The sequence below is a fragment of the Thunnus thynnus genome, chromosome 17 (assembly GCF_963924715.1).
Source record: "Thunnus thynnus chromosome 17, fThuThy2.1, whole genome shotgun sequence".
NCBI classification, from domain to species: domain Eukaryota; kingdom Metazoa; phylum Chordata; class Actinopteri; order Scombriformes; family Scombridae; genus Thunnus; species Thunnus thynnus.
The window spans coordinates 16,842,547-16,867,935 of NC_089533.1; the positions used below are offsets into that span (position 1 = coordinate 16,842,547).

The 25,389-nt window shown below is 41.8% G+C and overlaps 2 protein-coding genes across 13 annotated transcripts; one reads left to right on the plus strand and one right to left on the minus strand.

Annotated features, from left to right (window-relative positions):
• The first annotated feature begins 11 nt into the window (after positions 1–11).
• LOC137168651 (far upstream element-binding protein 2-like) lies at positions 12–8,522 on the plus strand. 2 transcript variants are annotated; one of them, XM_067571380.1, is made up of 18 exons: positions 12–258; positions 935–1,043; positions 1,125–1,184; positions 1,431–1,467; positions 1,592–1,644; positions 1,783–1,854; positions 1,946–2,003; positions 2,341–2,512; positions 2,756–2,854; positions 2,941–3,039; positions 3,150–3,252; positions 3,697–3,818; positions 4,159–4,452; positions 4,619–4,734; positions 4,912–5,000; positions 5,376–5,582; positions 6,271–6,458; positions 6,591–8,522. In XM_067571380.1, the coding sequence occupies exons 1-18, from the start codon at positions 130–132 to the stop codon at positions 6,597–6,599; spliced, it is 2,016 nt and encodes a 671-aa protein (XP_067427481.1). In that variant the 5' UTR covers positions 12–129; the 3' UTR covers positions 6,600–8,522. The 2 variants fall into 2 exon arrangements, with proteins under 2 accessions (XP_067427481.1, XP_067427482.1); XM_067571381.1 differs by lacking the exons at positions 6,271–6,458; positions 6,591–8,522 and having other exon boundaries at positions 5,298–5,511.
• Positions 8,523–10,177: 1,655 nt separating this feature from the next.
• On the minus strand, positions 10,178–23,544 carry rfx1a (regulatory factor X, 1a (influences HLA class II expression)). 11 transcript variants are annotated; one of them, XM_067571379.1, is made up of 19 exons: positions 23,384–23,544; positions 21,324–21,704; positions 19,802–19,911; positions 19,612–19,707; positions 19,077–19,361; positions 18,760–18,857; positions 18,283–18,655; positions 17,385–17,566; positions 16,704–16,823; positions 16,315–16,448; positions 15,956–16,074; positions 15,591–15,697; positions 15,301–15,452; positions 14,380–14,477; positions 13,874–14,023; positions 13,320–13,528; positions 12,866–13,019; positions 12,683–12,728; positions 10,178–12,596 (listed from the first exon to the last, which is right to left on the minus strand). In XM_067571379.1, exons 2-19 carry the CDS (start codon positions 21,682–21,684, stop codon positions 12,436–12,438), a joined length of 2,955 nt encoding a protein of 984 aa, XP_067427480.1. In that variant the 5' UTR covers positions 21,685–21,704; positions 23,384–23,544; the 3' UTR covers positions 10,178–12,435. The 11 variants fall into 11 exon arrangements, with proteins under 11 accessions (XP_067427480.1, XP_067427472.1, XP_067427474.1 ...); XM_067571371.1 differs by having other exon boundaries at positions 18,232–18,655; XM_067571373.1 differs by having other exon boundaries at positions 18,232–18,655; positions 18,802–18,857; positions 19,612–19,710.
• Between the last annotated feature and the right edge of the window lie 1,845 nt (positions 23,545–25,389).

Genomic DNA, 25,389 nt, shown 5'->3' on the forward strand with positions numbered 1-25,389 from the left:
GGGACGCGAATGAACCTTCCCGGCCGCCGTCGTGTCTCCAGCGCTTTCCTTATCCTGTCAGTTTCTTGACTTTGCCCCCCTCTCTCGCGCAGCTCTTATCCCGGTTTTCTGCTCTGTGCTCGGGTCAACATGTCTGAGTACAACGCGGTACCTCCACCCGGCTCCGGGGCCCCTCTCGGCGGACAGGCAACTCTCGGGAACGGAGCAGGAGGCGTCAAGAAAGATGCATTTGCGGACGCGGTGCAGCGGGCCCGGCAGGTGAGATGTGACAGGAGCATGTCTGGAGGAAGGGCTAGCTAACTAGTTAGCTTGAGGGCTAGCATCGTTGGCACAGTCTGACACATAACACGGGGCTAAATATTTTGGATTCACCTGTTTTACCGAGTTAACGGTTTTTCAACAAATGCACAATTAAGCTAGTTACGCTGACATGTCATGTCTCTCCTTGTTGGCTAATATATACGTTACAAACCATTGACGACCGCAAAACCCACAGTGTAAACAACAATAAAACAACAAATTGGCTCTATTAATATTATTATTTAAATTCACTGGCCACCTCTAAGTTAATGAAGGAACGACATTAAATGTGTGACTATTAGCACTTGCAGAAGATGTTTAAACATATTGTTTTGGGTGATTTAAAAGTGACATGAAATACACACATGGTAGCAAAGCGCAGCCTTAAGGCCCGGAAAATAAAACATTTAAGATAAGGCACCAGTGCATCAAGGTAGTGTAGTAGCTACTGTATCCAGTCTGGCATCATGGTATCCACAGTATAATAGTGGATCTCTTGGGCCATCAAGACGGAGCTCTATTCATTGTTTAGCTTATAAATATGTTAATTTGTGCACACATTTCACTGGCAGAGTAGTATGGTCAGGGATTTTATAGTTTACTTGTCATGGTGACTTCTACTTGTGTGTTACAGATTGCAGCCAAGATCGGGGGCGATGCTGGTCCTCCCATGAACAACAACAACAACAATGCATCAGATGGCTTTCCGTTCACTCCACAGAAACGACAGCTGGAGGATGCAGGTAGAGATTACTACACTGTTTAAATGCACACTTGATTTTGGCACATGCAGTCCTCCTCACTTTCATTTGCTCACCTGACAGATGAGCCGGAGAGCAAGAAGCTGGCTGCACAGAGCGACTTGGATTCAGCCACAGCGTTGTGTGAGTTTCATCCCATTATGTTATGGTCTGTTTACTTCCTGCTGAGGGATGTTTATAACCCACAGTTGACCTTTCCAGTTGTACAGTATTCCTGTTTCAGTAGTTTGCCCTTTTACCCTTGCCTGTCCACGCTTCCTGTGCTCTGTCTGTGTCACATTCTCATCTCACAGTCCATCAGTAATCCAAATCCTCTGCCTTGCTCTGTTTTCTCACTCTCTCTTTCTTTCTGTTGCTGTCCCATCTCAGCTATTGGCGCACAGCTAGCTGCTCTTGCACATCAAAGGTGAGAGTTTTCACTTGATTGTGTGTTGTGTAGAAGTATAGGGTCTTTTGTAGCAAATACGCAATTAGAAAGTTGTGTGACATGCTGCTGCCTTTTTGTCATCCTTGCTTGCTGGTGATGCCAGGCCCGCCTCTTCCACAGAGGAGTACAGTGTTCCAGACAGCATGGTGGGACTCAGTGAGTGCAGACCAAATCTTTTTTTAGCACATATTGATGCCACAGTGATCCCTTTCTGTGATAAAAGACACACATAAATGCCACTGCTGCAAATGTGACCCACCAGCAACGCACAACTTTTTCTGTCTTTGTCTGCAGTTATTGGCCGCGGAGGTGAACAGATCAATAAGATACAACAGGAGTCAGGTTGCAAGGTGCAGATAGCTCCAGGTACTGTCTGTTATTTTTAAAATTTTAGTTCGCAATGTTATTTTCCTTTTGCTGTTGAGGTGCGTTACATATGTACTCTGTCTGTGTCCAGACAGCGGAGGCCTTCCAGATAGAAGCGTCTCTCTCACAGGTTCACCCGAGTCCATACAGTAAGTTTCAGACTTAATGCAAACAGGCTCATTGTTATTTTATGTGAAAGCATCAGAAATGGTCACCAATGATGAAGCAGGTTGAACTGTGTCAAATACCAAAACTATTAAAAAATGTTTGTTGCCTAATCAAAAAACATATAATTCACTTTGTTGGAAGCCCCATTCAATTATGCCATTTCTAGATCTGTAATGACTTATTGCTTAATTTCATAAGTACTACATGACATAATATTAGGTCAGTGTCCTTTGCCATTATATTAGCTGTGAATCCACATGTTGACATGATTTCATATAAAATGGATATTGAGTAACTGGTCAGCTCTTCCCCGACTAGGAAAGCCAAGATGCTTTTGGATGAGATAGTGTCACGAGGGAGGGGTACACCCCCATCTTCTTATCATGAGTCCACCAACGGGCAGAACGGCGCGGTTCATGAGATGATGATTCCAGCTGGCAAGGCAGGACTTGTCATTGGCAAAGGAGGAGAGACTATCAAACAGCTACAGGTATCTGTCACTTTATAAACTATAACTATCTTGACGGCTTGTTTCCAGAGATACGTGGGACAGTTTTACTGAAAAAGCACTTTGAAATGCACTAACCCTCCGATTGATTGAGCTGTTTTTACAGACTGGCAATTTTGCAATGTAGTATCTTTACTGTTTTATATGTGAAAAAGTTTCATAAAATCTTCATTTTTTTTTCTCCAGTGGTACCTAACTGTAATATTTAATTGTGTGATATTGCAGGAGCGAGCAGGGGTGAAGATGATCCTGATCCAGGATGCCTCTCAGGGACCCAACGTTGACAAGCCACTGCGTATTATCGGAGATCCATACAAAGTCCAGGTACAAAAATAAAATCAGCTCATCCAGTTAAAAAATGTGTGGTGCTGTGTTGCCATCTACTGTAATCATTGTGTCTTTCCCTTCAGAAAGCCCAGGAAATGGTGCAGGAGATTTTGAGAGAGAGAGACCATGGGGGTTATAGTGAAAGAAATGACTACGGCTCTCGCATGGGAGGAGGCATGGATGTAAGTTTGTGTTTGGGAGAAAGATTAAGAATGGGATCAGGGGACTTTGAACCAAATCCAAACACATAAAAAGTAGAGCAAACATCTGGAACCATCTTTTTTCCAATCAGATCGCGGTACCACGACACTCGGTCGGTGTGGTCATTGGGCGCAACGGAGAGATGATCAAGAAAATCCAGAATGATGCAGGAGTTCGGATACAGTTCAAACAAGGTAGAACCCTCTCATGACTTTATACTGGTTGCATTTACAGATATTTCACATGTTTTGATGCAACATCTTGCATTGCCTTTACATGCAGGTTCTCATAAGTGTCAAGACAACTTGCAAATTTGATGTTTGATGCCACTAATTGACACAGTGAACCAATTTAAAAAATAATCTTAAATAACATTGATCCTGATTGAAGACGGGGCCTCATTGTCCGTCTTTCATACCCTCAACATCTTTTGTTGTGAAGGTTGGTCAGAGCTCATAAACCAGACACCAGAGCAATGACCTTGTTATCCGTAAAAAAAAAAAAAAACAACTTGTTTGCAAGAGCTACAGAGTTGGTGTTGATTCTCAGTGGGCCCAGCACTACAAGTGAACCTTTCATTCAGTAATCAGTGTTAATATCAAAAACATTCCTTAATGCAATTTAAATCTTTCTCTCAGATGATGGGACTGGTCCAGATAAGATTGCCCACATCAGCGGACCCCCTGACCGCTGCGAACATGCAGCACAGATCATAAATGACCTGCTGCAGAGCATTAGGGTCAGGGAGGAGGGACAGGGGGTATGGATCACTCTCACACACACACACGCATGAACTGTCACACTCCGAAGCATGCTTTTAGCCACTCATAATCTAATACACACATTCCCTAAAATGTAGTAAAGTATCATCTTAATCAGTTGTGGCTGATAATAAATGTATAGCAGCAGGCTTGAGGTAGTTTATTTATTTTTTGCTTTAGAGCTGCATAATGTTTGCATCAGTGGATCTAAACTCTTAAAAAAATGCAATATCCTCCACTTAAGTCATAAAACCCTTTTTATTCAATATAAACATTTCTTTGAGACACACTTACTATATAGCAATATGCTAAGGCTCAGGCTCTCTCCATCATCCACAGGGCCCCCCAGGTCCTCCAGGAATACCTGCAGGCAACAGGGGCCGAGGTGGGGGACAAGGTGGTTGGGGGCCCCCCGGAGGGGAAATGACATTCTCTATTCCTGCCCACAAATGTGGGCTTGTGATTGGTCGGGGAGGAGAGAACGTCAAGTCCATCAACCAGCAGACAGGAGCCTTTGTGGAAATCTCACGGCAGCCACCCCCCAACGGAGACCCCAACTTCAAGCTGTTTATCATTCGTGGCTCACCGCAGCAGATTGACCACGCCAAGCAGCTGATTGAAGAGAAGATTGAGGTATTTTTGGTTTTAGTTACTGAACATGAAGGCAAACTGATAAGCAGCAGCTAGAACAAAAATGATCATATCTCAGTTGGTTTTCTTAACTTTGTTAAATTTCTTCTATGCTGAATGAGATTATTTTACAAATACCGCTAAATTTTAATTATTTTGTGTGTTCCAGGGTCCTCTGTGTCCTGTGGGCCCAGGGCCAGGTGGACCAGGTCCTGCTGGTCCAATGGGTCCCTACAACCCCAACCCATACAACCCTGGGCCACCTGGGGCCCCTGGGCCACCACAGTGAGTAGCTACAAACAGTGAGCAACTACACAGAAAGTACTGCAAGAGCTGTCTTTGTCACTTTACTTCATTTACAAACATATAAGCAGACCTGAAGAACATTTAAGATCTTATTTCTCATTATGTCAGGGTGATAATACTGAGAGGGGTTTGACACTATAACATTTTTCTCCACAGTGGTGGTCCTCCAGGTCCTCACCAGTACACTCCTCAGGGTTGGAGCAACACCTACCAGCAGTGGCAGCCGCAGGCACCCCACGATCCCAGTGAGTCACCTTTGACTTCACTGCCTCTGCTGGTTTTCAGGGGTTAATGATGTTGAATCATGTTTATTTCAGCTCATTTCAGCATGTCGGCCCTCTTTATATACACATCAATACTACTTAACTACAATCTATATGTTTTACTGTATCCCAGTCATGTCAAATGAGTGATGACATTTTTTTTTCTAAATCTGGGATGGTCATCAGGAGTTCTGGTGGAAATTTTGTGATGAGATGCACTGTCTTTACCATAAGCATCTCTGGCTAACCGTGTCTCTGTTTCCCCCCCTGGTCTCCAAGCCCGGTCTCCAGGCCAGTAGCAGGGGCTCACCCTCACCCTATGAGGACCTCACCCCCTCCACCCTGCATCTTTTCTAGGCAAGGCAGCAGCCAATGACCCCAACGCAGCGTGGGCGGCCTACTATGCTCAGTACTACCAGCAGCCGTCGGGGGCTGTGCCAGCCCAGTACCCCTCAAACCCAGGTGGAGGTGCCCAAACTGCAGGCGACCAGACCCAGCCCGCACAGACACCGGGGGGCCAGCCAGACTACACCAAGGCCTGGGAGGAGTACTACAAGAAGATGGGTGAGGCTGTCTACAGCTTTCCCGAGCACATTTTTATCTTAGTGCTGAATTGATTAGCTTTAATCAGTCGGATCAACAGAAAAATCCATGACAACTTTAATGATAGGTGGTTTGCTTTTAGTTATTCATAAAGTATAATTTATAAAGTAAAACCTAAAAACATACAACATCCTTGTAAGGATTAGCTTTTTCTCTATTTCATAGCATTGTAAATTGAATATCTTTAGACTTTTTGAGTGTTGTTGGACTAAATTAGCACTTAACCATTGTCCCTTTGGGAGCCTGTGATTTCATAGACAAAACAATTACTAAAAAATTAATTATCTCCATTAATAATGAAAATAGTTGTTAGTTAAAAGCCAAAAATCTCATAGTACTTGATGAAAGACAGAAAAAATATCAAAACCATTTTTGTAATTTCTGATGTTTTATTTAGGGAAATGATTCAGCATCCCTAGTGTCTCAATCTTTCCAGCCACAAACTGATTTGTATAATTTGCACAATGAAGGGAGGTCGATGTTTTGCACAGAAAAGAAAGAAATATCTTGTGTAAAGAAAAGAAAACTGAATAAATGACATGCAGCAACAGGTTGAGGTACAGCTTGTCAGTTTTAGTTCTGCTTCCTAAAGACATCTTTGTGGTGAGCTGGGCCATGTCTCTCTTGTCTCTCGCCCCCCCCCCCCCAGCTCAAGCAGGTGGCTCCGCTCCGGGGACAGCAGCTGCAGCTCCAGGAGCAGCAGGGGGAGCAGCACCCGCATCAGGAGGCCAGCCGGACTACAGCGCAGCCTGGGCAGAGTACTACAGACAGCAGGCTGCGTACTACGGACAGACAGGACAGGCCTCCGGTCAGCCAGCCACTCCCCAGCAAGGACAGGTTGGTATAGAAACAAAAACGGTTTCATTGTGGGCTAGAAAACACTTCCTGTTTCGTGTGCTGTAGTAAGTCCAGTTCCCTTTAGTGGTTTTCACACAAAGCCTGTGCTTTGTTTCAACATCTTTATTTCAGGCGCAATGAAAGTTCATGGCAGAAGTTCTCTGATGCCTGAGAGAGTTGGGATGATGAAGAGGACCCTGAACTTAAGGCCAGGATCTAGCCTATTAAGTTTTATTTTTTTATTTTTTATTTGTTGTGAGGGGAAGCGAAACCCTTCCTCGCCACCAAACATGACCTGGATACTTTTTAATAAAAAAAAATGTTAACTGAACAAACGTTCTAGTGCTTTGCTGCTGAGGGGAGGGAGAAGACTGATCATCTCGTCATGACAGGTGCACAATTTTTGCAAAGCTTCTCAATGCCTCTACGTAAATATGCTGTTACGAACATGGAAGCCTGCAAATGCTTACTTCATTGCGGAGGAGACTGAGTTGCCAGTACATCTATCTCGTCTGCCTTTTATTAACTTCTTAAGATTTCTAAGTCCCATTTTTTTTTTTTTTTTTTTTTTTAAAGCACTTGCCTTCATATTGCAGTGTTAAACTGAATTACGCAAAGCTGTTAGAACTATAGTCATATGTATCTGGAACAGGCAATTAATCAGAGAAATCATTTTTAAAGCTCATTTGATTTGCTCAGTCTTTTGATTTCTTTTTTTAAAATTAAAGTGTCACATTACCTCTGCTGAGGCTTGCATGGTGTTTAGCTATTTCAACATTTGGATGGTTTTTCTTTTTGTTTATTAATGCGTTCACCAGTACAGTACTTTGTATGAGTGAGCCAGTTTTATAGTGTACTAATGGAATTATATAATGTTGATTTATGCATGTGGGATAATTGTTGAAAGCTGCTAGAGGTAGATTTTTAAAACACTTACAAGTAAGGCATCTAACAAAGAGCGGGGTAGCCCTTCATCTTCAGTCGGCCTTTTACTGGAGATATGAAAGTTGTAATGATGACACGTGGCAGGGATTAAGATGCAAAGCCATGAGCTGTTTTAGGGATTCAAAAGTTTATGTTAAGATATTTCATCAGGGGAGGCCATGAAAGGTTTTACACTTCATCCTGGTGTCCTTGAAGGTTGAAGGAAAAATTATTTTCTTTGTTTATTAGCCATAGGCTCCAGGATGTATGCGCCTTATACCAGGTTAGGCATCGTTGTCTTGGCCCTGCCATAAATCCCCATGTGTGAGGATCACTACATAAAGATTGTTGAGACTGCTATCTATCTCTGTGTTCATCTCTGGGGTTGCAATGTCTACCACTTTGTTAATGTAGTACGTTTGGTTTATGCTCCCACGATTTCAGACTTTTCTCCTTCCCTCAGTTTATTTTTGCTTTTTTGCACACATCTACCAATACTCCAAGCTCTTGCCTCTTTAAATGTCCATTCTGGAGACCAGAAATGGTTTTCAAATTCGGCCGGCTTGGTGTGAACCTGCTCTTAGTTACACACATACCGCTAGTGGGCATTCACCTTAATGAGGCAACTGCATATGTAGTCTTTGTAACTGTCATGTAGGGACTTTAAGGTGGAGTCTTTTCTCATGTGGAGGTTTTGGTCATTTTGTTCCCCTGCAGCTCAGACAGGTGCAGGTTCTACCACAATGGGAACAGGCTTCCTGTCTCTGCCTGTACATGTCATGAAAGACACTACAGTTGTTCTATGTTGCAGTTGAACTATGCTGTGATTGTGTTTCATCTCAGATTTGCATGTTACTGCTTTTTACTTTTCACATCTTGGTTTACAGACGCCAACGGTCTGTCCACAGTCATTGTGTGCAAAAGAATGAAATTTAGTCTTCCAACGTGTCCCTCTTTATTATATATGTACATACATTCAGCAATATAAAGCTGTTGGTTTTGACTTACAGAGATGTATCAAGTATGATTCTTGTATTCTGAATGGCAGCTGTGAGCCTGCCTCTGGCAGCAGTGTTGATATTGTTAATAAATGACCACCAGCAGCAATACTGTGAATTAAAAAGGGGCAAGTGTCAATTACTTACAAATGTGTGTTGAATATTTTGTTGTGTTTCATATTCTTTTACAAACAGTATGAACATAAAACTAAAACAGCCTGTTGTCTCCAGACACAACAGAAGCACAGTTCAGAGAAATCACCACTAGATGTCAATAGTCTTCCACTGATTGATTGATAAATCAGACTGTGCTGCGAAGACAAGACCGGGTTATTGACGTATAAATATACAGACGAGTGATACTGAAGCTGGTCCAGGTCTGAATGCTTGACTGCTACAGTGAGGGGATCTGGTGGCTCTGTTATGCTGTGGGGGGGGCATTTTGCTGGCATAATATGGGTCCACTTGTCCCCTTAGAGGAATGGGTGACTGCAAATCAATACAAAGTTGATCTGAGTGATCACCTTTATCCTTTTTATTGAAACATGTCTCATGATGGGAATGGTTTCTTCCAGGATGACTGCAGTGGAAATTTAAGATGAATTCACAGAGAGCGAGGTGTCTTTCAGAGTTTTATTGCAATATCCAAAATACGTATTTGTAAGTCCAGATCTCCAAATTTGCTAGGCTGAAGAGATACTGAATGAAGTTCGGTGTTGGTGTTTCCATATACAACCACATGCATCACAATCATCTCATATTCATCACCCTAACAGTTATTTGTAATTAATTCACTGTGCCCTATGGATGGGGACATTGTCATCCAGGAAGAAACCACTCCCATCAGGATAGAAATGTTTCATAACAGGATAAAGATGATCACTCAGATCAACTTTGTATTGTTTTGCAGTGACCCTTCCCTCTAAAGGGACAAGGTGACCCAAACCATGCCAGCAAAATGTCCCCTACAGCATAACAGAGCCCCCAGATCCCTTCGCTGCAGGGGTCAAGCATTCAGACCTGAACCGGTTTTTCCTTTAATTTGTCACCTGTCTGTGTATATTGAAAAGAGTAACTGACATAACACTCAAAATCTCCAAACTTGTGAATCAAAAAAATCTGAGGAAGACTGTGTGAGTCCTGTTTGGTCTGGCGTGTCACAGTGTCTCAACACTTCAGACACGTGTTTTGTTTTTTTTTCCTTTCAGTTTATCAGCCATCTGTGCATGTGTGCAGTCAAGCATTTAATCCTATACCTCAGAAACCTACTGTGCCACAATATCTTTAACAAACAAGTGCACTGCACCCATGACATGTAAAGCATGGCAGTACACCATGTACACCATGGCTTTATACTTGTCAGCAAAATCTACTTTGTATTTTTCAGAACTCTTGATGGTTTTGTAGTAACTTTCATGCCACATTTTGTTTTCCAGCTTGACTGCTGAAACTGAAAAAAACACATGCGAAGTGTTAAGTCTGCACAAGCATGCAGAAGTAAGACGTCATAAAATAGATTCACGGTATTTGTGGTTTCTGTTTCAGCAACTTACTTGGTACATTGCAGCAGAAGTGGTAATAGTGTCTGTGTGAAAAGCATGACCCCGGAAGTCACACTGTTTTTCTAAACAAAAAAAACAAAAAAACAAAACACTTAAAACGTAAGATCACGGATGCATGTCAGACAGCAAACCTGTGTATTAACCGCAAAGATTATAAATACTAATGTGTGAAATGACTGTTCAACTTTTACTGAACTTTCAGGGGAAAAAAAAAAACTACAAGAGGGAAAACAAGCACATTTTTAAAAATTCTTTAATTTATATCTTTAAAATTAAAAACATCTGAATTGCATTCTACCACCTCCAAAGGCACAGTCATACTTATAGCAGACCAAATCCATAAAACACTGCCACTGAACATCTTTTTTTCTCAGTTTGTTTTGTACATAAGAAACAATGCACTATAAAAATGACTTAACATTTTTTTTTTACTGGGTAAACAATGGCCATTCTATATGCTGTAGATCATTAAAAGACTGGAGTGATATGTACTCAGCTGTGGTAGCATTAGACTCCCTAGAAAGGATAATGTGCTGGTTTGAGGCTCACAATGCCCTGTTGAAAACATTGCAGCTATTTAAAAGACATTGTATTTAGAAATCCAAAGATGACATGTTTATAACAACCAATCTTGACAAACAGTGTTTAAGAATGTGGATGTTTGAAGCAAAACAAAGCCATTGGCAGGAAGGTGGAAATGCAGTGAGATGAAAGTACATTACAGTGGAGGGAGATGAGTGTTGAGGTTGAGGACTGTGCAGATAAGAGTCATCAGATCTCACACCCAACGCTTCAAAACCGCACTGAGTGGCACGCGATGAATCTGACACCTGCAACCCACGTCAAAAACACACAAAGGACGTCTAAAGAAATGAAAAACATTTGAGAGCACTCTGTCGGAGTTTCAAAGACATTAGTCAGTATGTGCAAAGAGGCAGGGCGTTAGCCTGTTTGTGGGAGGAAAAATGTCATCAGATATGATATAGGATTGAGAGCTGAACATACAATCACAAATCAATAATGCACACAAAGGTTGTTTACAATGTGTGACAACACAGCACCATACACTGCACAAGAGGTTCACTTAGTGACAACAAAATTCAAAATAGTGGATAAATACAGTAGAATATAAGTATATCACCGTTCTTACTCAGGCACAGTCCTCCTTAAAACATAGAAAGATCATTTAAAAACAATGGGATTTGGGATCAAAGTAAACAGGTTTGGCACAGACATGGAAAAATCTATTCAAATAAGGCTGGAAAATGATATGTCAAAAGGAAAATGAGGCCACAGAGGAACTTATTAGATGGACAGGAATGAAGCACTTTGAACATAAATACATGACACAGTACAGTATCTCTCTCGTGGAACCAGATGTTCAGTATAAAGAGAGGATTTTTTTGCAGCAACTAATGAGAGCCCCTATTCCACAGCCGTAGCTTTATCTTTACAAGTGTGTGTAGCAGCTGCGACAGGCACTCCAAGAACACAAGAATGTTTTTCTTTACAGGCAAATGAACACAGGAAATCTACGCACGTCTCCCAAATTATATTTGAATGCCTTTAGAAAATATCTACAGTTGGAACAGTCAACACTTGGCATGACTCACAGTCACACAACCAGACATACACACCTGCGACACAAGTATACACAACCATTATGGAAAAGCGTGTTCAGTCGGTCTCCAGAAGTAACAGCAGAGTGTGTGACCCCGGTGCTCATACGAGCATACAGAAAACACACAACAGGGGCTATGAAACACACACACACACACACACACACACACACACACACACACACACACCTCAAAAATCCCAACCGCCTGTATTCCACAAATGTCTCTTCCGCTTTTGAATACCTTTTAGGAATTAAAAATAACTAAATTCAGCAACCATTTACTGCTGAAGGTCCACTTTGCATTCTCCTCCTGTAGAGGTTACCTTAACACACACACACACACACACACGCAAACACACATCACAGTATTTTCAAGACCACTTTGATACGGCAGTGACAGTACTAGGAGGATCTAGGGTGAGTACAAGTTTCTCAGCGAGGAGACAGCAAGGCTACAGGTTGCAATGTGATGAAAGAGAAAACAAAACACATGCCTGGCTTTAGTTCATTTTTACAGATCCATACAACTGAAGGTTAAAATGCTCTGTGTTACTCACTTTGCATTGAGAGATTCTGGTTTTTGAAGCAACATCCTATCGCAATTCCAATGATTGCGTATTGAATCAATAGCGCCAACAGGTGTTTATGCCATCCAGGCAGCAGCAGTACTGAGTGGGTGTGTGTTTCGATTGTGTGTGCATAAACATGTGGGAGAGTTACAGTATGCAGGACAGACTGCACACACATTTACAAGATCTATATACATGTGTCAAGTGTATAAATTAGTGTTCTTTGTACATCTCTATATATGTGTGTATGTGTGTGTGTGTAATCAATATAATCGACCCACGTCCAGTGGTGTTACTCTGTAGTTAGTTGTCAGTTGAGCCAGTGGTGAAAAGGACTCTCTGGTCAGTCCTGGCCAGCTTGGCAGGAGGCTCCAGAGACTCGTCTCCTAGCACCACGCCGTCTGAGGGGAGGGACAGCTCTTGACCTTCCTCATCACTCTCCTCCTCCTCTTCCTCTTCTTCTTCTGAGATAGACATCAGTTGTTACTATACAGACAAGGCTTGGAACATGAATGCTGTTAGTCTGAGTCACAGTGCAGAGTGTAATTACCTTTGTCAGGATCCAGCTGGTTTAGACCCCGGCCTAAACTGGCAAACTAATGACAAAGGGGGAATGTGTTACAGCTCTAAATATGGCTTACATAGTTTGTTTAATTTGGGCATGTATGTATGTATGTATGTATGTATATATATATATGTATATATATGTATGTATGTATGTGTGTGTGGGTACCTCTCCCATAACAGCAATGGGGGTCTCTCCTTTAGCCTGGGCTACTCTGTGCTCTATCAGGTAGTACATGTACTCATCATACAGCAGGCGGATCAGGTGAAAGGAACCAAAACTGGCTGCACTCCGCAGGGTCAGGTCCCTAATCACCATGGAACTGGAGACCAGAGAAGGTGGGAATTCAGCCATTGTGCAACATATATTTTGTAACTGTATCACTTCTTCTCTAACACCAAATAGGTCATGCCTGTGTGTGTGTGTGTTTTGCTATGGCACAATTCTGATCCTAAAAACTCAAAGAGAAATTAAAACAAAAACATGGTTAAATTGTGCTGAAAGTTGGAACATGGTTATGATCTACAACCCTCTTCATGAACTGCTTGGCAGTAACATTTCAGCCCCATTCTTCCTTGTCTTATAACCTGCTATCGTCTCTCCTATTACTGTCTTATCGCACCTGTAAAAGGACCACTTGAGCAGGAAGAGCTTGGCAGCCTTAGGGAAGGTAGGGCTTTGTTGGTAGGGCTTTAGGACCTGGGAGACCACACCATCCAGCCATGCAGCCCACTGCTCCAGGGAGTTCTGCTGCTGCAGGGTCAGCTTAAAGTCCTGCTCTAGCCGCTGGACAACACGGTCTTCACATCGGCACACCCATGAAGCCTGCTCCTGCAAACGGTTCACAGGATGAAGGTAATGAGTCAGTAAGATGCAGTCACACCTGCCATTAGTTGTTGCCAAGACACAGCATCACAACGAGGTCGAGTTTTCTGTGTTTAACCACATGCGTGAAACTCTCTGAGGGAAGGAGAAAGAGAGTGAGTTTCTGAGAAAAAGCAATAGGGCTTGGGTGTACATTTCCTGGGTAGCGAAGTTGCAGAAAAAACCCACTTACACCAGATATGCTGCATATGCACAACACTCAAACCAATAAAAGATTAAACCACAGACACCGACATTCCTGTGAATTGACATGAATGTTGCTGGTGCACAACACTCAGACACTCAACTAACCTGGACGTTAGCAAAGTCGACACGGTTGAGGTCAGAGAGCATCTGGTTGATCTGGGCTGTGTTCTGGAGGACGGCACGTGCTGCCTGGGCAAGGTGGTTCAGACTAGTGTAGCGACGCAGTGTCTGGGCAAATGCATTGGCAGACGTTACCTGCAAGGGCACAAGGAGAAAATTATGGGGTGTGAGGTAGGTTTGATATACGTACGTGCATGTAGTTGGATTTTATAAAGGCACGCATACGTACAAATATCTCTACAAATACACACAACCTAATGTAACAGTTTTTTGGACTGCTTAGGGTGAGCATCTACAGCTCTGGCCTGGGCCTTAACATGATTTATTGTTGGGTTTTTTTGCACTTTTTGGTTCAAAGTATCATACCTAATGATTTCTAAGCTTGCAAAAGTGAGCTTTTGTAATGGCTGATCCTACTGGTTTAAAAATCAGTCTGCTCTATGTCTAAGAAAACATTCCAGCAACCGCATGCTAATAAAAGGGGAGTGTACCTTGATGCGGACCATTTCTTCAGGGATGTTCATCATGGCATTAGTCAGCCAGCTCTCCAGGCTTTTGGCAAAGTTCCGGATGGCTTGAGTTAAGGCACCTGAAGGTGGAGGGAAACCACGTCACCAAATTTACAATGGGGTTTTTCCATGGATGACAATGACTCAGGATCAAAGTGTGACTAAAATTGAAATTAAAACGAAAAAAAATCAAAGAAAAGTCCAGTTAGTCAGTTTCCGCAGCAGAATAATAGGCATGTAGGAAGGAAAAAACTGTGCATGCTCTCACTACAGAGCCACTCGGTCAGTCCAAATGTTTCAACCAGGGAAAAGAATATTCTTGGATAAATATAGAATTATTTGTACATGTGAAGTGTTGGGTCGACCTCCGTACTGCTGAGTGTTCATTCCAAAAATCAGTTTCACTTGACACTGAGGTTCTTATTTTGGTATTTGTATCAGCATACACTGTAACTCTGGACAAATAATGGTGACTGTATTTATAACCGAGTAAGTTAAATGGACACATTTTAAAGCTAAAACAGTCAGATACAAAAGATATTTGCTTTTTTCTGTGTTCAATATAAAAAATATTGTTATATGATAAAATATTGCCATATGATATTTTGTTATGTGCATATTACTCTCTGCATCATATTTAATACATATTTAATACATTTTAAAGCTTTATTATCTGATGTTTTTTTATGATTCTTGTAACTGTTTTTATTCATTCCTTGTTTATTGTGTAGTTGTGTTGTTCCTGTCTGTTCTTGTCTTATGAATGTTGCTTGTTCTCAGGTCTCTGTTGGAAAAGAGATCTTAATCTCAATGAGGCTGTCTGATTGAATAAAGATTAAATAAATAAAATAAAATAATACATCAGTGTTTAAGACATTAGTGTCTGTTATTGTAGAGGCTTACTGGGGATGGGCCTGAGGACATCAGGAATGAGGATTTCCACCAGGCCCTGGTACAGGCTGTTGTCACAGTCACGGCTCCAGCGCAGCACTGGCTCATACTTGCACAGCAACACCAGGCAGGATTTAGGGAGACGCTTCTCTGACTCATCATGACTGCAAAGACACATGCAATTTTAATTGCATGCATTTTGTATAAATAGTATTGCTATTGCAATTGGAGGGTTTTCTTACCATGTTCAGGACAAAATGCAAAAATGCATTTTGAATGTTTTATAAATTTTAATCACTCACACAGCCAAGGTGGCATCTCCAGCCTGACTCTGGCTGAACCTCCAGAAGGTCTTCCACAGGGTCTCCACCAGGGTGAACTGCAGGTTGACCATCACATCCAGTATGGCCTGACAGAACACAAAGAACAGATTATCAGGGTACCTACAGGACTGACAAAAAAGTGAGTAAAACAAGGACATTAGGTATTAATGAACCTCACTTTTAATATCATCTAATTTTCAGTTAGTATTGTCATACCCTAGAGGTTATTGTTGGATTACTTTCATTCCAAGTAGTCCTCCACCGACCCACTGACAACTGGATAAAAACCTCACAATTACGGAATCGGTGCCAGCCAGCCAACCAATGTCCGTTCAGTTGGTTACCTCACAGTGTTCTCTGTACAGCAGCTGAAAGCTCTTTATGTGCTCAAGCTCAATGCCCTCTGGCAGAGATTTCCCCTGGAGGTCGATGTCTGGGAACTCTGGGAGTGCTCTGGATGCATCTGGACACAGGACACAAGATCACTGGTTACTCAGAGAGAAAGCACTTTAAAAGCAGGGAAAGATCTGTATTAGCTGTAAATAACACTGTATGTTGTAAGTAGTAGTCAGATTTTCACAATAATACCATCATCCCATTAAAAGATTTCACATCTTTGACATGACTGGCATTATAGCTCCTATGCTATATATTATGGCACTTTTTTCTTCTGTTCACTGTTGGCACTGCTACCAAAACCCACCTAGGAACTGCTGGTACTGCTGAACCTGGGTGCTGATGTCAACATGCCCTGAACCCTGCTGCTGTTGCTGCTGCTGGCCTAGTCCTGATGCTGTCCCATTGGTCATTCCCTCAACTTTATGCACAGGCTTCAACCTAACAGGAAAAGGGAGGGATAAAGTATTGACATTTCATGGCATTTATGGCAGTCCAATTGTACGGCTAGCAGGTGCCTGGAACCACGACATGATTTAAAATAACATATTTAGTGTGAGAGATAGATAGAAAACAAGAGTCAGTGACACAACTGTATAAAGGAAATAAATGTAGCTCAAAGCATTGAAAGTAGATATTTTAGAGAAATAGTTATGGTGGTGTAATGATAGACAAGAAGTGTGTGAGTGTGTGTACCTCTGTTTCTGTGAGAAGGGCTGCTGCCTCATGGCCAGATGTTGCTGGTCTTCCATCAGACGGAGAAGAGAAGAGCCTGCCTTGATCCTCAGCCCGTAGTAGTGGTATTTAGAATTACCGCTGTCAGGAAAAGGTAAAAATAGGTTTTTACATAAAATTGGATCTGTGGTGGAGAATTTATCCTCCATCTATAGAGGATAAAACACAAGGGTATGAGAGAAAAAGGTTCATATTATCTATATAAACATATGCTAACTCCCCCAAAACTACATAATGTCAAAACAGACTTATTTAAAAATATATACCTTTAATTTCATACATTTACCTTATCATTGAACTAAACACATATACCCAAGCATTACTAATAAGTCAAACTCACTTGCTCACTCTCCCCTCATTTGTCAAGCTCACTCACCCACACACATGCTGCCTGTCTTCATCTCTACCCACATTTCTTCCTACACTAAGTGAACAGATTTTCCAAGAGAATGTCTCTATTTTGCTCCTGCAGGCAACTTTGCATGCATGTGTACCACATGTATACAGAATGCATCTGTTGAGATGATACTGAAAACTCTGCAATGTCATGTGTATGAAGTGGGTTGTGTGTGTCTGCACCCCTGTGTTTGTGTATGGTCAATCATGTCTTCTGCACCTGAGGTGTTTAATGACCCATCTTACCGTGTGCCCAGGCGTCGTGTACGCAGCCCCATGAACACTGATCTAATGAGTTTCCCGAAAGAGGCAGCATTAACAGGCTCTAGTTTCTGCTCCTGGCAGTGCAGCAGATAGTGGCAGTAGAGTGTGGAACGCGGCAGACTCACTCCTTCAGCTGTCTCATAGTTGTCCAGCAACCACTGTACCTGACACGCAGGCAATGAAAACAGAAGAGGCTGGTGCAATTAGCAAAGCCAACTGATACAAACAGGAAAACACACCTAAACATAAATATGCACTGTTGACACACACAACTTAATATACAGTACATGCATGCATATTTTTCAGTTCAATAAATTATACAGACACAAACAAATCCATTCACATTTGCAGTTTGTCAATCATTCAGAAATGAAAACAAATTTGTTTGCGTGCCGTGGCATACAACTTTGGTATGCAATGAAATCAATGACCTGGAATACTGATGGGATGTCTGCCAAACATAGGCTGGTAACCATTATCATGTGGGGTTCAATAAGATGAATTTGGGATGAAAAATATAGTGTTGGGGCATTTCAGGCAAATTAAAAATGCCCCTCATCACATGCACTGTAATGATATGAAAATGATGAGGTCATGGTTTTGTTTTCTCTGAGGAGAAAATCACAGTTAAAAATACTGTCTGCTTCAACTTTGTGTATTTTATCATCCAAAGCCAACATTTTCGCATCCAGACACGAATCTCAACATTTTTAATTGTGCTTTCCACTTGACAAAACTCAACTATGACGTCATCAGTGTGCGCCACTAAAGGGTTGTGCTGATGAAAACAAAATGAGAAGAAATTCTTGCGCATGGCGCCTCTGCATACCTTCTTGTCTGCCGACGGCACGCTACTCTCCTCGCCCTCTGTAATACTCACAGTGGCTGGGGAGGCGCGGGCGGTGTGTGAGTAGTTCTGACTGTTGCCAGCTGCCCCTCCGCTGCTGCTGCCCAGCATGTAACCCCCCTGGATCACATAACTTCCTGTGGCACCACCATTGGTGCCTGCCCCATCCCCTGCCCCATTGGTGGTTACACCTGTGGACACCACTGTGGCCCCTCCCCCTGCTGCGCTGGTGGGCTGGGCCACAAACATGGACACGCCGCCTGTTGTGCCAGCAGTCACAGAGACGGTTAGAGGTGTGCCAGGGGTGGACGCCTGTGAGCCTGAGGTTGGCTGACCTTCATAATACTGGGCAGCGGTGGTCTGCGTGTACAGGGGTGTGTCAGTGTAAGGGAAGGCGCTGGAACGACTGGATGAGAGACATGGAAAGACATATTAGAAAGAGAGTAAACTGTAAAAGAAACATGTTCTGTCTGTGGATGTGGATTGTGAAAATTATAGTTTTATTCTAACATGGTGCTGGTGGTGTAGTTAGTGTCTGCTCCTTCCACATACTGCACTTGATTGGTGTACACATGTTGCACTGGCACTGGTGTGAGCTGCTGCTGGACCTAAGGAGCGAGCACACACACACATAAATACACACACAGATCCGATAAATCCTTGCCTGCCTATTCAGACCATAGCAACTGTTTCATTGCCTGAGAATCCTAAGATCTTTCATGTACAGATCTTTCCCAATTAGAACTTATGAAAAAATTCTTAGTTACACACATATTCTTTGCTCCCTTAACTCTACAGCAGCAGTCTCCCTTGTGTCCCTGACCTACTTGGAAAGACGTAGTTGTAGCAAGCAGTGGTGACTGATCGGAGCCTGAGCTGGTGACTGCGGGGTGGGCTCCTATCTCTTTCTCAGCGTGCATAGAGAGCAGGTACAATGATTGGTAATACTGAAGGAGGTCCAAGGGGAGCAAGAGAGGTTTGCTGCAGCAGTCTCCTTTGTAGTCTGCTGATGCCCAGGCCAGGCACTCTGGCTGTCCCATCTCATGATGCGGCTGCCATTCTTCTAGATTCTTATCTCTGACTAACGCTGTCACTTCAGTGCTAGGAAGGAGCTGGAAGCCAGCAGAGGCAAGTTCGACCACAGATGTGATTAGCTAACTATTACTAAACCAAAACTGAGGAAGTTATCAAGTTTTGCATGCGTCAGATGTCACACATGATTCCCCTTTTTTATGGAAGTTGTGATGATCCTGTATGTTTGTATTTCAGCAATTTTGTGTTGGTCAGTGATACTACGAGTGATTGTCAGCAGATTTGACCACCATGACCTGCAATGAGGAACCATGTGTGTCTTGAACTTACCTCAGGGCTAATATGAACAGGCTGCAGACTGGTGACACTGAGCTGGGTGCCTGGCTCAGTCTTGGCTATTTGAGAGGTGGCCTGCACCACAGACCTCTGCTGAGACAAAGATACAGACAACACAGGGGAGTTTTAGGAGTGAAGGAAAAATGTATTTCATGTTGTGTTTGTGTGTGTGTGAATAATTTACCTGCTGAGCTGTCTGTACCTGCTGAACAACCTGCGTGGGCACTCCAGTCTGCACCACAGCTGGAGGGGGACTAGAGTCTGACACACTGTCACTTGAGTGAAGGGAGCCCTCTGAAGGACAAAGAGGGAATGTAAGTACCTCCACAAGTTGATGACATTATTTCACTTCCATGAAGTTCTTGACGTGCTGCCATTTTGTGTTCGTGCCGTTCCTCTTTACTATTCATGTCTCAAACGTTTTTAGTCATTATAGCACCAGTTTCTAAACAGAAATCAAGGAATTGTGTAGTAAGGCAGCTTGTGAGCATGTAAAAATCTTAGTTCTACATAATTACAACTTTTAAAACATCTGAAGTATCTTAACTGATTGCCCTTAAAGAACATACACTGCCAGATATGGCTTTTTTTTAAACAAACATTTTTGAAAAATAATGAAACCCATTTAAAAGTTTTAAGACACAAGTCTTTAAATCCACTTTTTGGATCAGTAACCATTTAATATTGGATTGGTGGAGTGTATCAATATTTATGTGCACGTATAATTGCAAATCCATAAATGTCAACATTCTTAATTAATTCTGATTTATCATTAGGGATTCTGGACAGCTTCAAGAAGAAATCACATTATTTGTAATATGAATTGTAAATGCTCTAAAATATCACTTATGATCCAGCACAAACCAATCGTCAAATGTCAGAAGATATTGGCTGGTTGTTTGTAAGCTTGTTCATTTTCTCAGCCAGCAGGCAGCCACTGTTGAAATCTACCTATATTTGTTGTTGTTTTCAAACACTCTTTTCAGAAGATCAAAATGAATCCCAACTTTACAAACTGTTTAACATTAAAGGTTCATTACTCTTAGAACTTGTAACTTAATCAAATCACAATCATGCACGTTTAACCACTTCCATGTCTGTGCTTTATTGTTCAAATCAAACGTTTCTCTTAGCAATATACAAGCATCTATACGTTTGATGATTTTTCTCAAGTCTGCATGGCTTTCCATTGAAACACAGCAAGTGGTTGATGCAAAAAATGGTTGAGTATGTTGAGGACAGGAGTGTACTATATCGCAATGTTCATGATAATATCAGTATACTTTTTAATCTGATAAAAAAAATTAATATCATGATGATGGCAATATTCCAACTTGTTGATGTACAACAAGAAGAAGCATGGCTGAAAGTGAAAGTAACATTGCTTCCTCCTTCACGGTGGAGGAGTCAGTTCCAAAAAGGGGAACGATTTCAGTAGTGAGACAGTGGTTTGATTACAAAGGATGATGATGTTAATATGTAAGAATATGCAGGAAGACTATAACAACAAACTTCTTCCGCCACGAAGAGATCCAAAAATCCCACAAGGAATATTTTGTCATATCATTATCGCACAAATACCCTGAAATACTGCAATATTATTTTAGGGCCATATCGCCCACCCCTAGTTGAGGGAATATTTATTAGGGAATATAAAGGGCTTAAAGGGTGTGGAGCCCTGGCCTGGTCAACATTAGTGCCCTTACCTGTGACAGTAACAACGATGTACTGAGGAGTGCTTTGAGCATTTCCAGACTGTGTGGGGGAGCCCTGGATCTCTGCAGTCACATATTGTGTCTGAGCTGGCTGGGCCTGTGCTGTGGACTGGGCTTGACTACCAGCTGCAGGCTTCTGAGTGGTGATGGAAGCAGTTTGTTCAGTGGGAGTAGTTTGGACTGTGGGTGTGACAACTGTGGGGGTGGCTACAGTAGTCTGAATCTCAGCCAGAAACTGAGGGGCAGTTGCAGGGCTGGAGCTGGCGTCGGGTTGCCCAGATGTGACAGCAACACCAACCCCCTGGGGTTGGGCTGCCGGCTGGATCTCACCTACGTAGCCTGAGGTGGCCATTGCGAGAACTGGGATTCACACTAGGAAAAAGAAACAAGCGACTAGTTACACACTGGTAAATATTAGGGATGCACTGAATCAGTCAACCCAGGATTTAACCTAGATACTAAATATAGTTGTTTGTTTCCAGGTTCTATTTGGTTCCTGGTAGCTTCCTGTAAAGAAAAATGCATTAATATGTGTATCTAGTGATACAGAGTAATTCATAAGCAATAAGCTACTTGGACATGAAACAACTGATGGTTGTTGCAGCTATCTTAACATGTACTTTATGTAAACTACACTGTCCTCTCCTTTTAGAGCTTGAGATAAACATATTATGTTTGAATTGGTAGGTCAACAGTTCATATCCTGGAGGCATTAGGAGTCTTTCTACTTTCTCATTTGTTGCCCGTATGCAAATGAGGACTGTTTCTGGACACTAGTGTAGCTGACCTGTTGTTGGTGAGCTAATGTGAAGATGTGGGGGTGGAGCATTGACGGGAACAAGCATTTCGGTATCTCATTACCTGTAATGTGATCACTCAGCCTATGGTCTTTCACTTATACAGTGTTGCCTGAAGCACAAGTTGGCAAAATTACATAGCACACTGCAATACATTCATAATGACATTCTGTCATTATGATTTATGCAACACACAATTACCAGCAGAGTAAATGTACACTTTGTCCTAATTGAATATCCTACATATTAACTTATAATCTTGGTGCCTTTGACAACTGACTAAAAATAAGAAACACTGTACTGTGACAGAGATTTCTCTTCTGTATCATGACCTAACAGCTACATCTGTGTTTTCAAAACTAAATATAGGTATTTTAGTCCTTACGTTAATGGTTGATTAGAGACAAAAACACCTTCTTACAAATCTATCAAGTGGCTATCAATAAACTGGTTTATTAAAATGATTTCAGAGCTACAAAGCACCTGCAAAAACGCCCTCCTTCGCCACGCCCCTTCGATCCTAAATGTCCGCCACCTGCCCCAGCTCTCTCAACTTTCCATTTATCGATAATACTTTAGTTTCCATCGATTATTCCAGCCCTGCCTCAACATTAACGTTACACAGGCTAAGTAGGTAACGCTACACTTTTAACTCGACCATCCTAATTTGGCCTGCCTTTCGTGTAGTTAACGTTATGTATCCAGGGACGTGCTTTTGTATTGAGCCGGTGTTGTGTCAGGTTACTGGGAAAAGCAAAATGTGTTAACGCCACAGACTGCACCGTAAAATGCCTTTAAAAAGACGAGTGTCCATTACTAGCGACTCGTTCAGTCAACTGTAAGCAGCACAGCGAGCACAAGCCTGTCGTGACAGCACTGATGCTAACTATCTAGCAAGGTAACACGGGTAGCAAGCTAACTGGTCTCTACAACAACCGCCATTTTGTACCTTTTGCATTTGACATCGCCATAACAACGGTCCGCTTGAGTATGCATCTGTGGCTGCGTCGTCATGGCAGGCACAATTCAGTGTCACTCGAATGAGTAGCGGGACACAAACCACCCCATTCAAGAAACGCACTCGACTGATTATCAGTAAGACGGCTAGCTCGCAGGCTAACCTCTGCTAACAGGCAGTATGAGGAAGGCAGTTGCCTGTTATGGCTACTGAAACAACAAGGGTAAAAAGCAACAGCACAATTCAGTTGAAGCATTAATGGACGTAAAATATTTCCTTTATGTTAAGAGCTTCACCTCTGGTTCCACGTGTGTATTTTCCACCGGTAAAATATCTTCTTTTATATTTATGGCGGATTCAGTTGTTGTTGTTGTTGATTCTCGTTGCTGGGTTCTTGTCGCCAGGGCTACCGTGGCTATGGCGCTTCGTCCTCACCAGGGCAACTGTTGCTACCCACCCGCTCCCTTCCCTCCCCCTTCGGTGCTCTGATTGGCCGAGTACTGCCAAATTATCTTAAAGTCACAGGACTACCTTTTTTTTTTTTACTACAAAGCCCTCCACGCCCATTTATGGAGGATCTGTCTGTCCATCATGACATTTTCTACTAGTAACGGATGTTACGGCAGTAATAGGTTAATCTTAGCGCTTGTCAAAAATTAGCTGTTGGTGATATGATAGTGTTATAGTTGCTCTATTTAAAATCCTGGTCTACCTTAAAACAGAGTGGTTGCAATCCTACATGTACTAACCTATATGTCATTGATGATGATACATGTCTGTCTGCATTGAAGGATGCATGAAACAAATCTCATTTAGTGAATGGCCTTAGGGTCTTGCAGTTTTACTTATCTGACAAATAAACGATAATAAACAAACACACACGCAAAAAATACATGTATAGGATACACTGTAGATATATGGATATAGAGCTATATATATATATATATATATATCCTATACTCAATAATTGATATCAATCAAACTCTATAATCAATCTTAATGTTATGTTAATTTATTGTATTTCATTGACTCTTGATGTTTTGGCAATATTGTTGTTGTGACATTCATGCCAATAAAGCAAATTTGAAATTTTGATTTGATTCTAGTGAGTTTATTATTCTTCAAGGCATATTGTTTTTCACAAATATGTTAGGTAGGGTATACATCTACCTCCAGTATTGTAAAAAGCCAATTTTCTCTCATTCACGCTTGTCTGTCATCATCTCTGTGTAATATTAAACATAGTACAGCTGCATACATTATATATTTGTCTGATGGTCCTGACTTGCCAGTTGGCAGTTTACTTACACAAAATCACTTCTTATTATGCAGTCCTCATACAACAGAAGATATAGAACAACACCTGTTGTGCACTGAAACAAAAAAGCAATTTAAAATTATTTCAAGGTATACATTATGTAGGACCAAATTATATAATCTACATTACGTACTAAAATGTGTGTTGTCCGTACACCACACGTTTATAAAAAGTATGCTCCATAATTTTGATATAGCTCCTGTGACCTCCTGACACTGTATTAATGAATGTCAGGGTGAACACCCTTCTAAAATGCCATTTTGTTTGCTTGTTTTCATCACATTAATTACAAATTCATCATCCCCATTGTAATTTCCTAAATGAGCGACCTTTCACTATGGGGATACACAGATAAAATGTGCTTTATTTTTGTATGATTCATAATAAGACTTCAATGTTATCTGACTTTGAAAATGTCACTGGTCCTGTCTCAGTCCTCCCTGTTCACCTTTCGGCAAAGAGATAACAACAAGCAATTTTCAAGAGAGAGGGAAATGATACATATGCAGAAGTTGTCCGGGGTCATGTGTGGATTAAAAATGGCAAAAAAAAGAGTAAATAATTGAGATATTGGTTACAATGGCCTAACTACTGTATCCCTGTAGTAGTGTCAGTGAGTGTCAAATTTTATCAGGGGAATACATGGCAACATGCATAATTGGAGCTGAAAGGTTCATTTCATTTGTTCAGGTAATGTCAGTTCAGCACATTTTATTTTTATTTTTGAAAGAAATGACCTTTACAATGCACTTCTTCTCTGAGGAGTCAAGATGTTGCTCCATTTGTTGAGGATCCCTAAACTGTTCAGTGGTGTCAGCTGACAACCTGAACATTCATTTTATGTTCTTGTTTGTTTGACTGATATTAGCTCCTATACAATTCATGGTATGAGTAGAGGACGAGAGACCATGATAAAGTGAATCTGGCAATTTATAGTGCCATAATTTAGCAAAGAAAATTGGTATATCTGCAAATATATCACGC

What these genes read in the sequence shown, in the direction of transcription:
- LOC137168651 (XM_067571380.1), top strand. Translation starts at nt 130, where the DNA reads ATGTCTGAGTACAACGCGGTACCTCCACCCGGCTCCGGGGCCCCTCTC. An exon ending in GCTGCTCTTGCACATCAAAG is followed by an intron (nt 1,468 to 1,591) that starts GTGAGAGTTTTC and finishes TGGTGATGCCAG; the next exon opens with GCCCGCCTCTTCCACAGAGG. An exon ending in GAGATCCATACAAAGTCCAG is followed by an intron (nt 2,855 to 2,940) that starts GTACAAAAATAA and finishes CTTTCCCTTCAG; the next exon opens with AAAGCCCAGGAAATGGTGCA.
- rfx1a (XM_067571368.1), bottom strand. Translation starts at nt 21,684, where the DNA reads ATGGCCACCTCAGGCTACGTAGGTGAGATCCAGCCGGCAGCCCAACCC. An exon ending in TCGACTTTGCTAACGTCCAG is followed by an intron (nt 13,529 to 13,873) that starts GTTAGTTGAGTG and finishes AACCGTTTGCAG; the next exon opens with GAGCAGGCTTCATGGGTGTG. An exon ending in CCAGCTGGATCCTGACAAAG is followed by an intron (nt 12,597 to 12,682) that starts GTAATTACACTC and finishes TGTCTATCTCAG; the next exon opens with AAGAAGAAGAGGAAGAGGAG.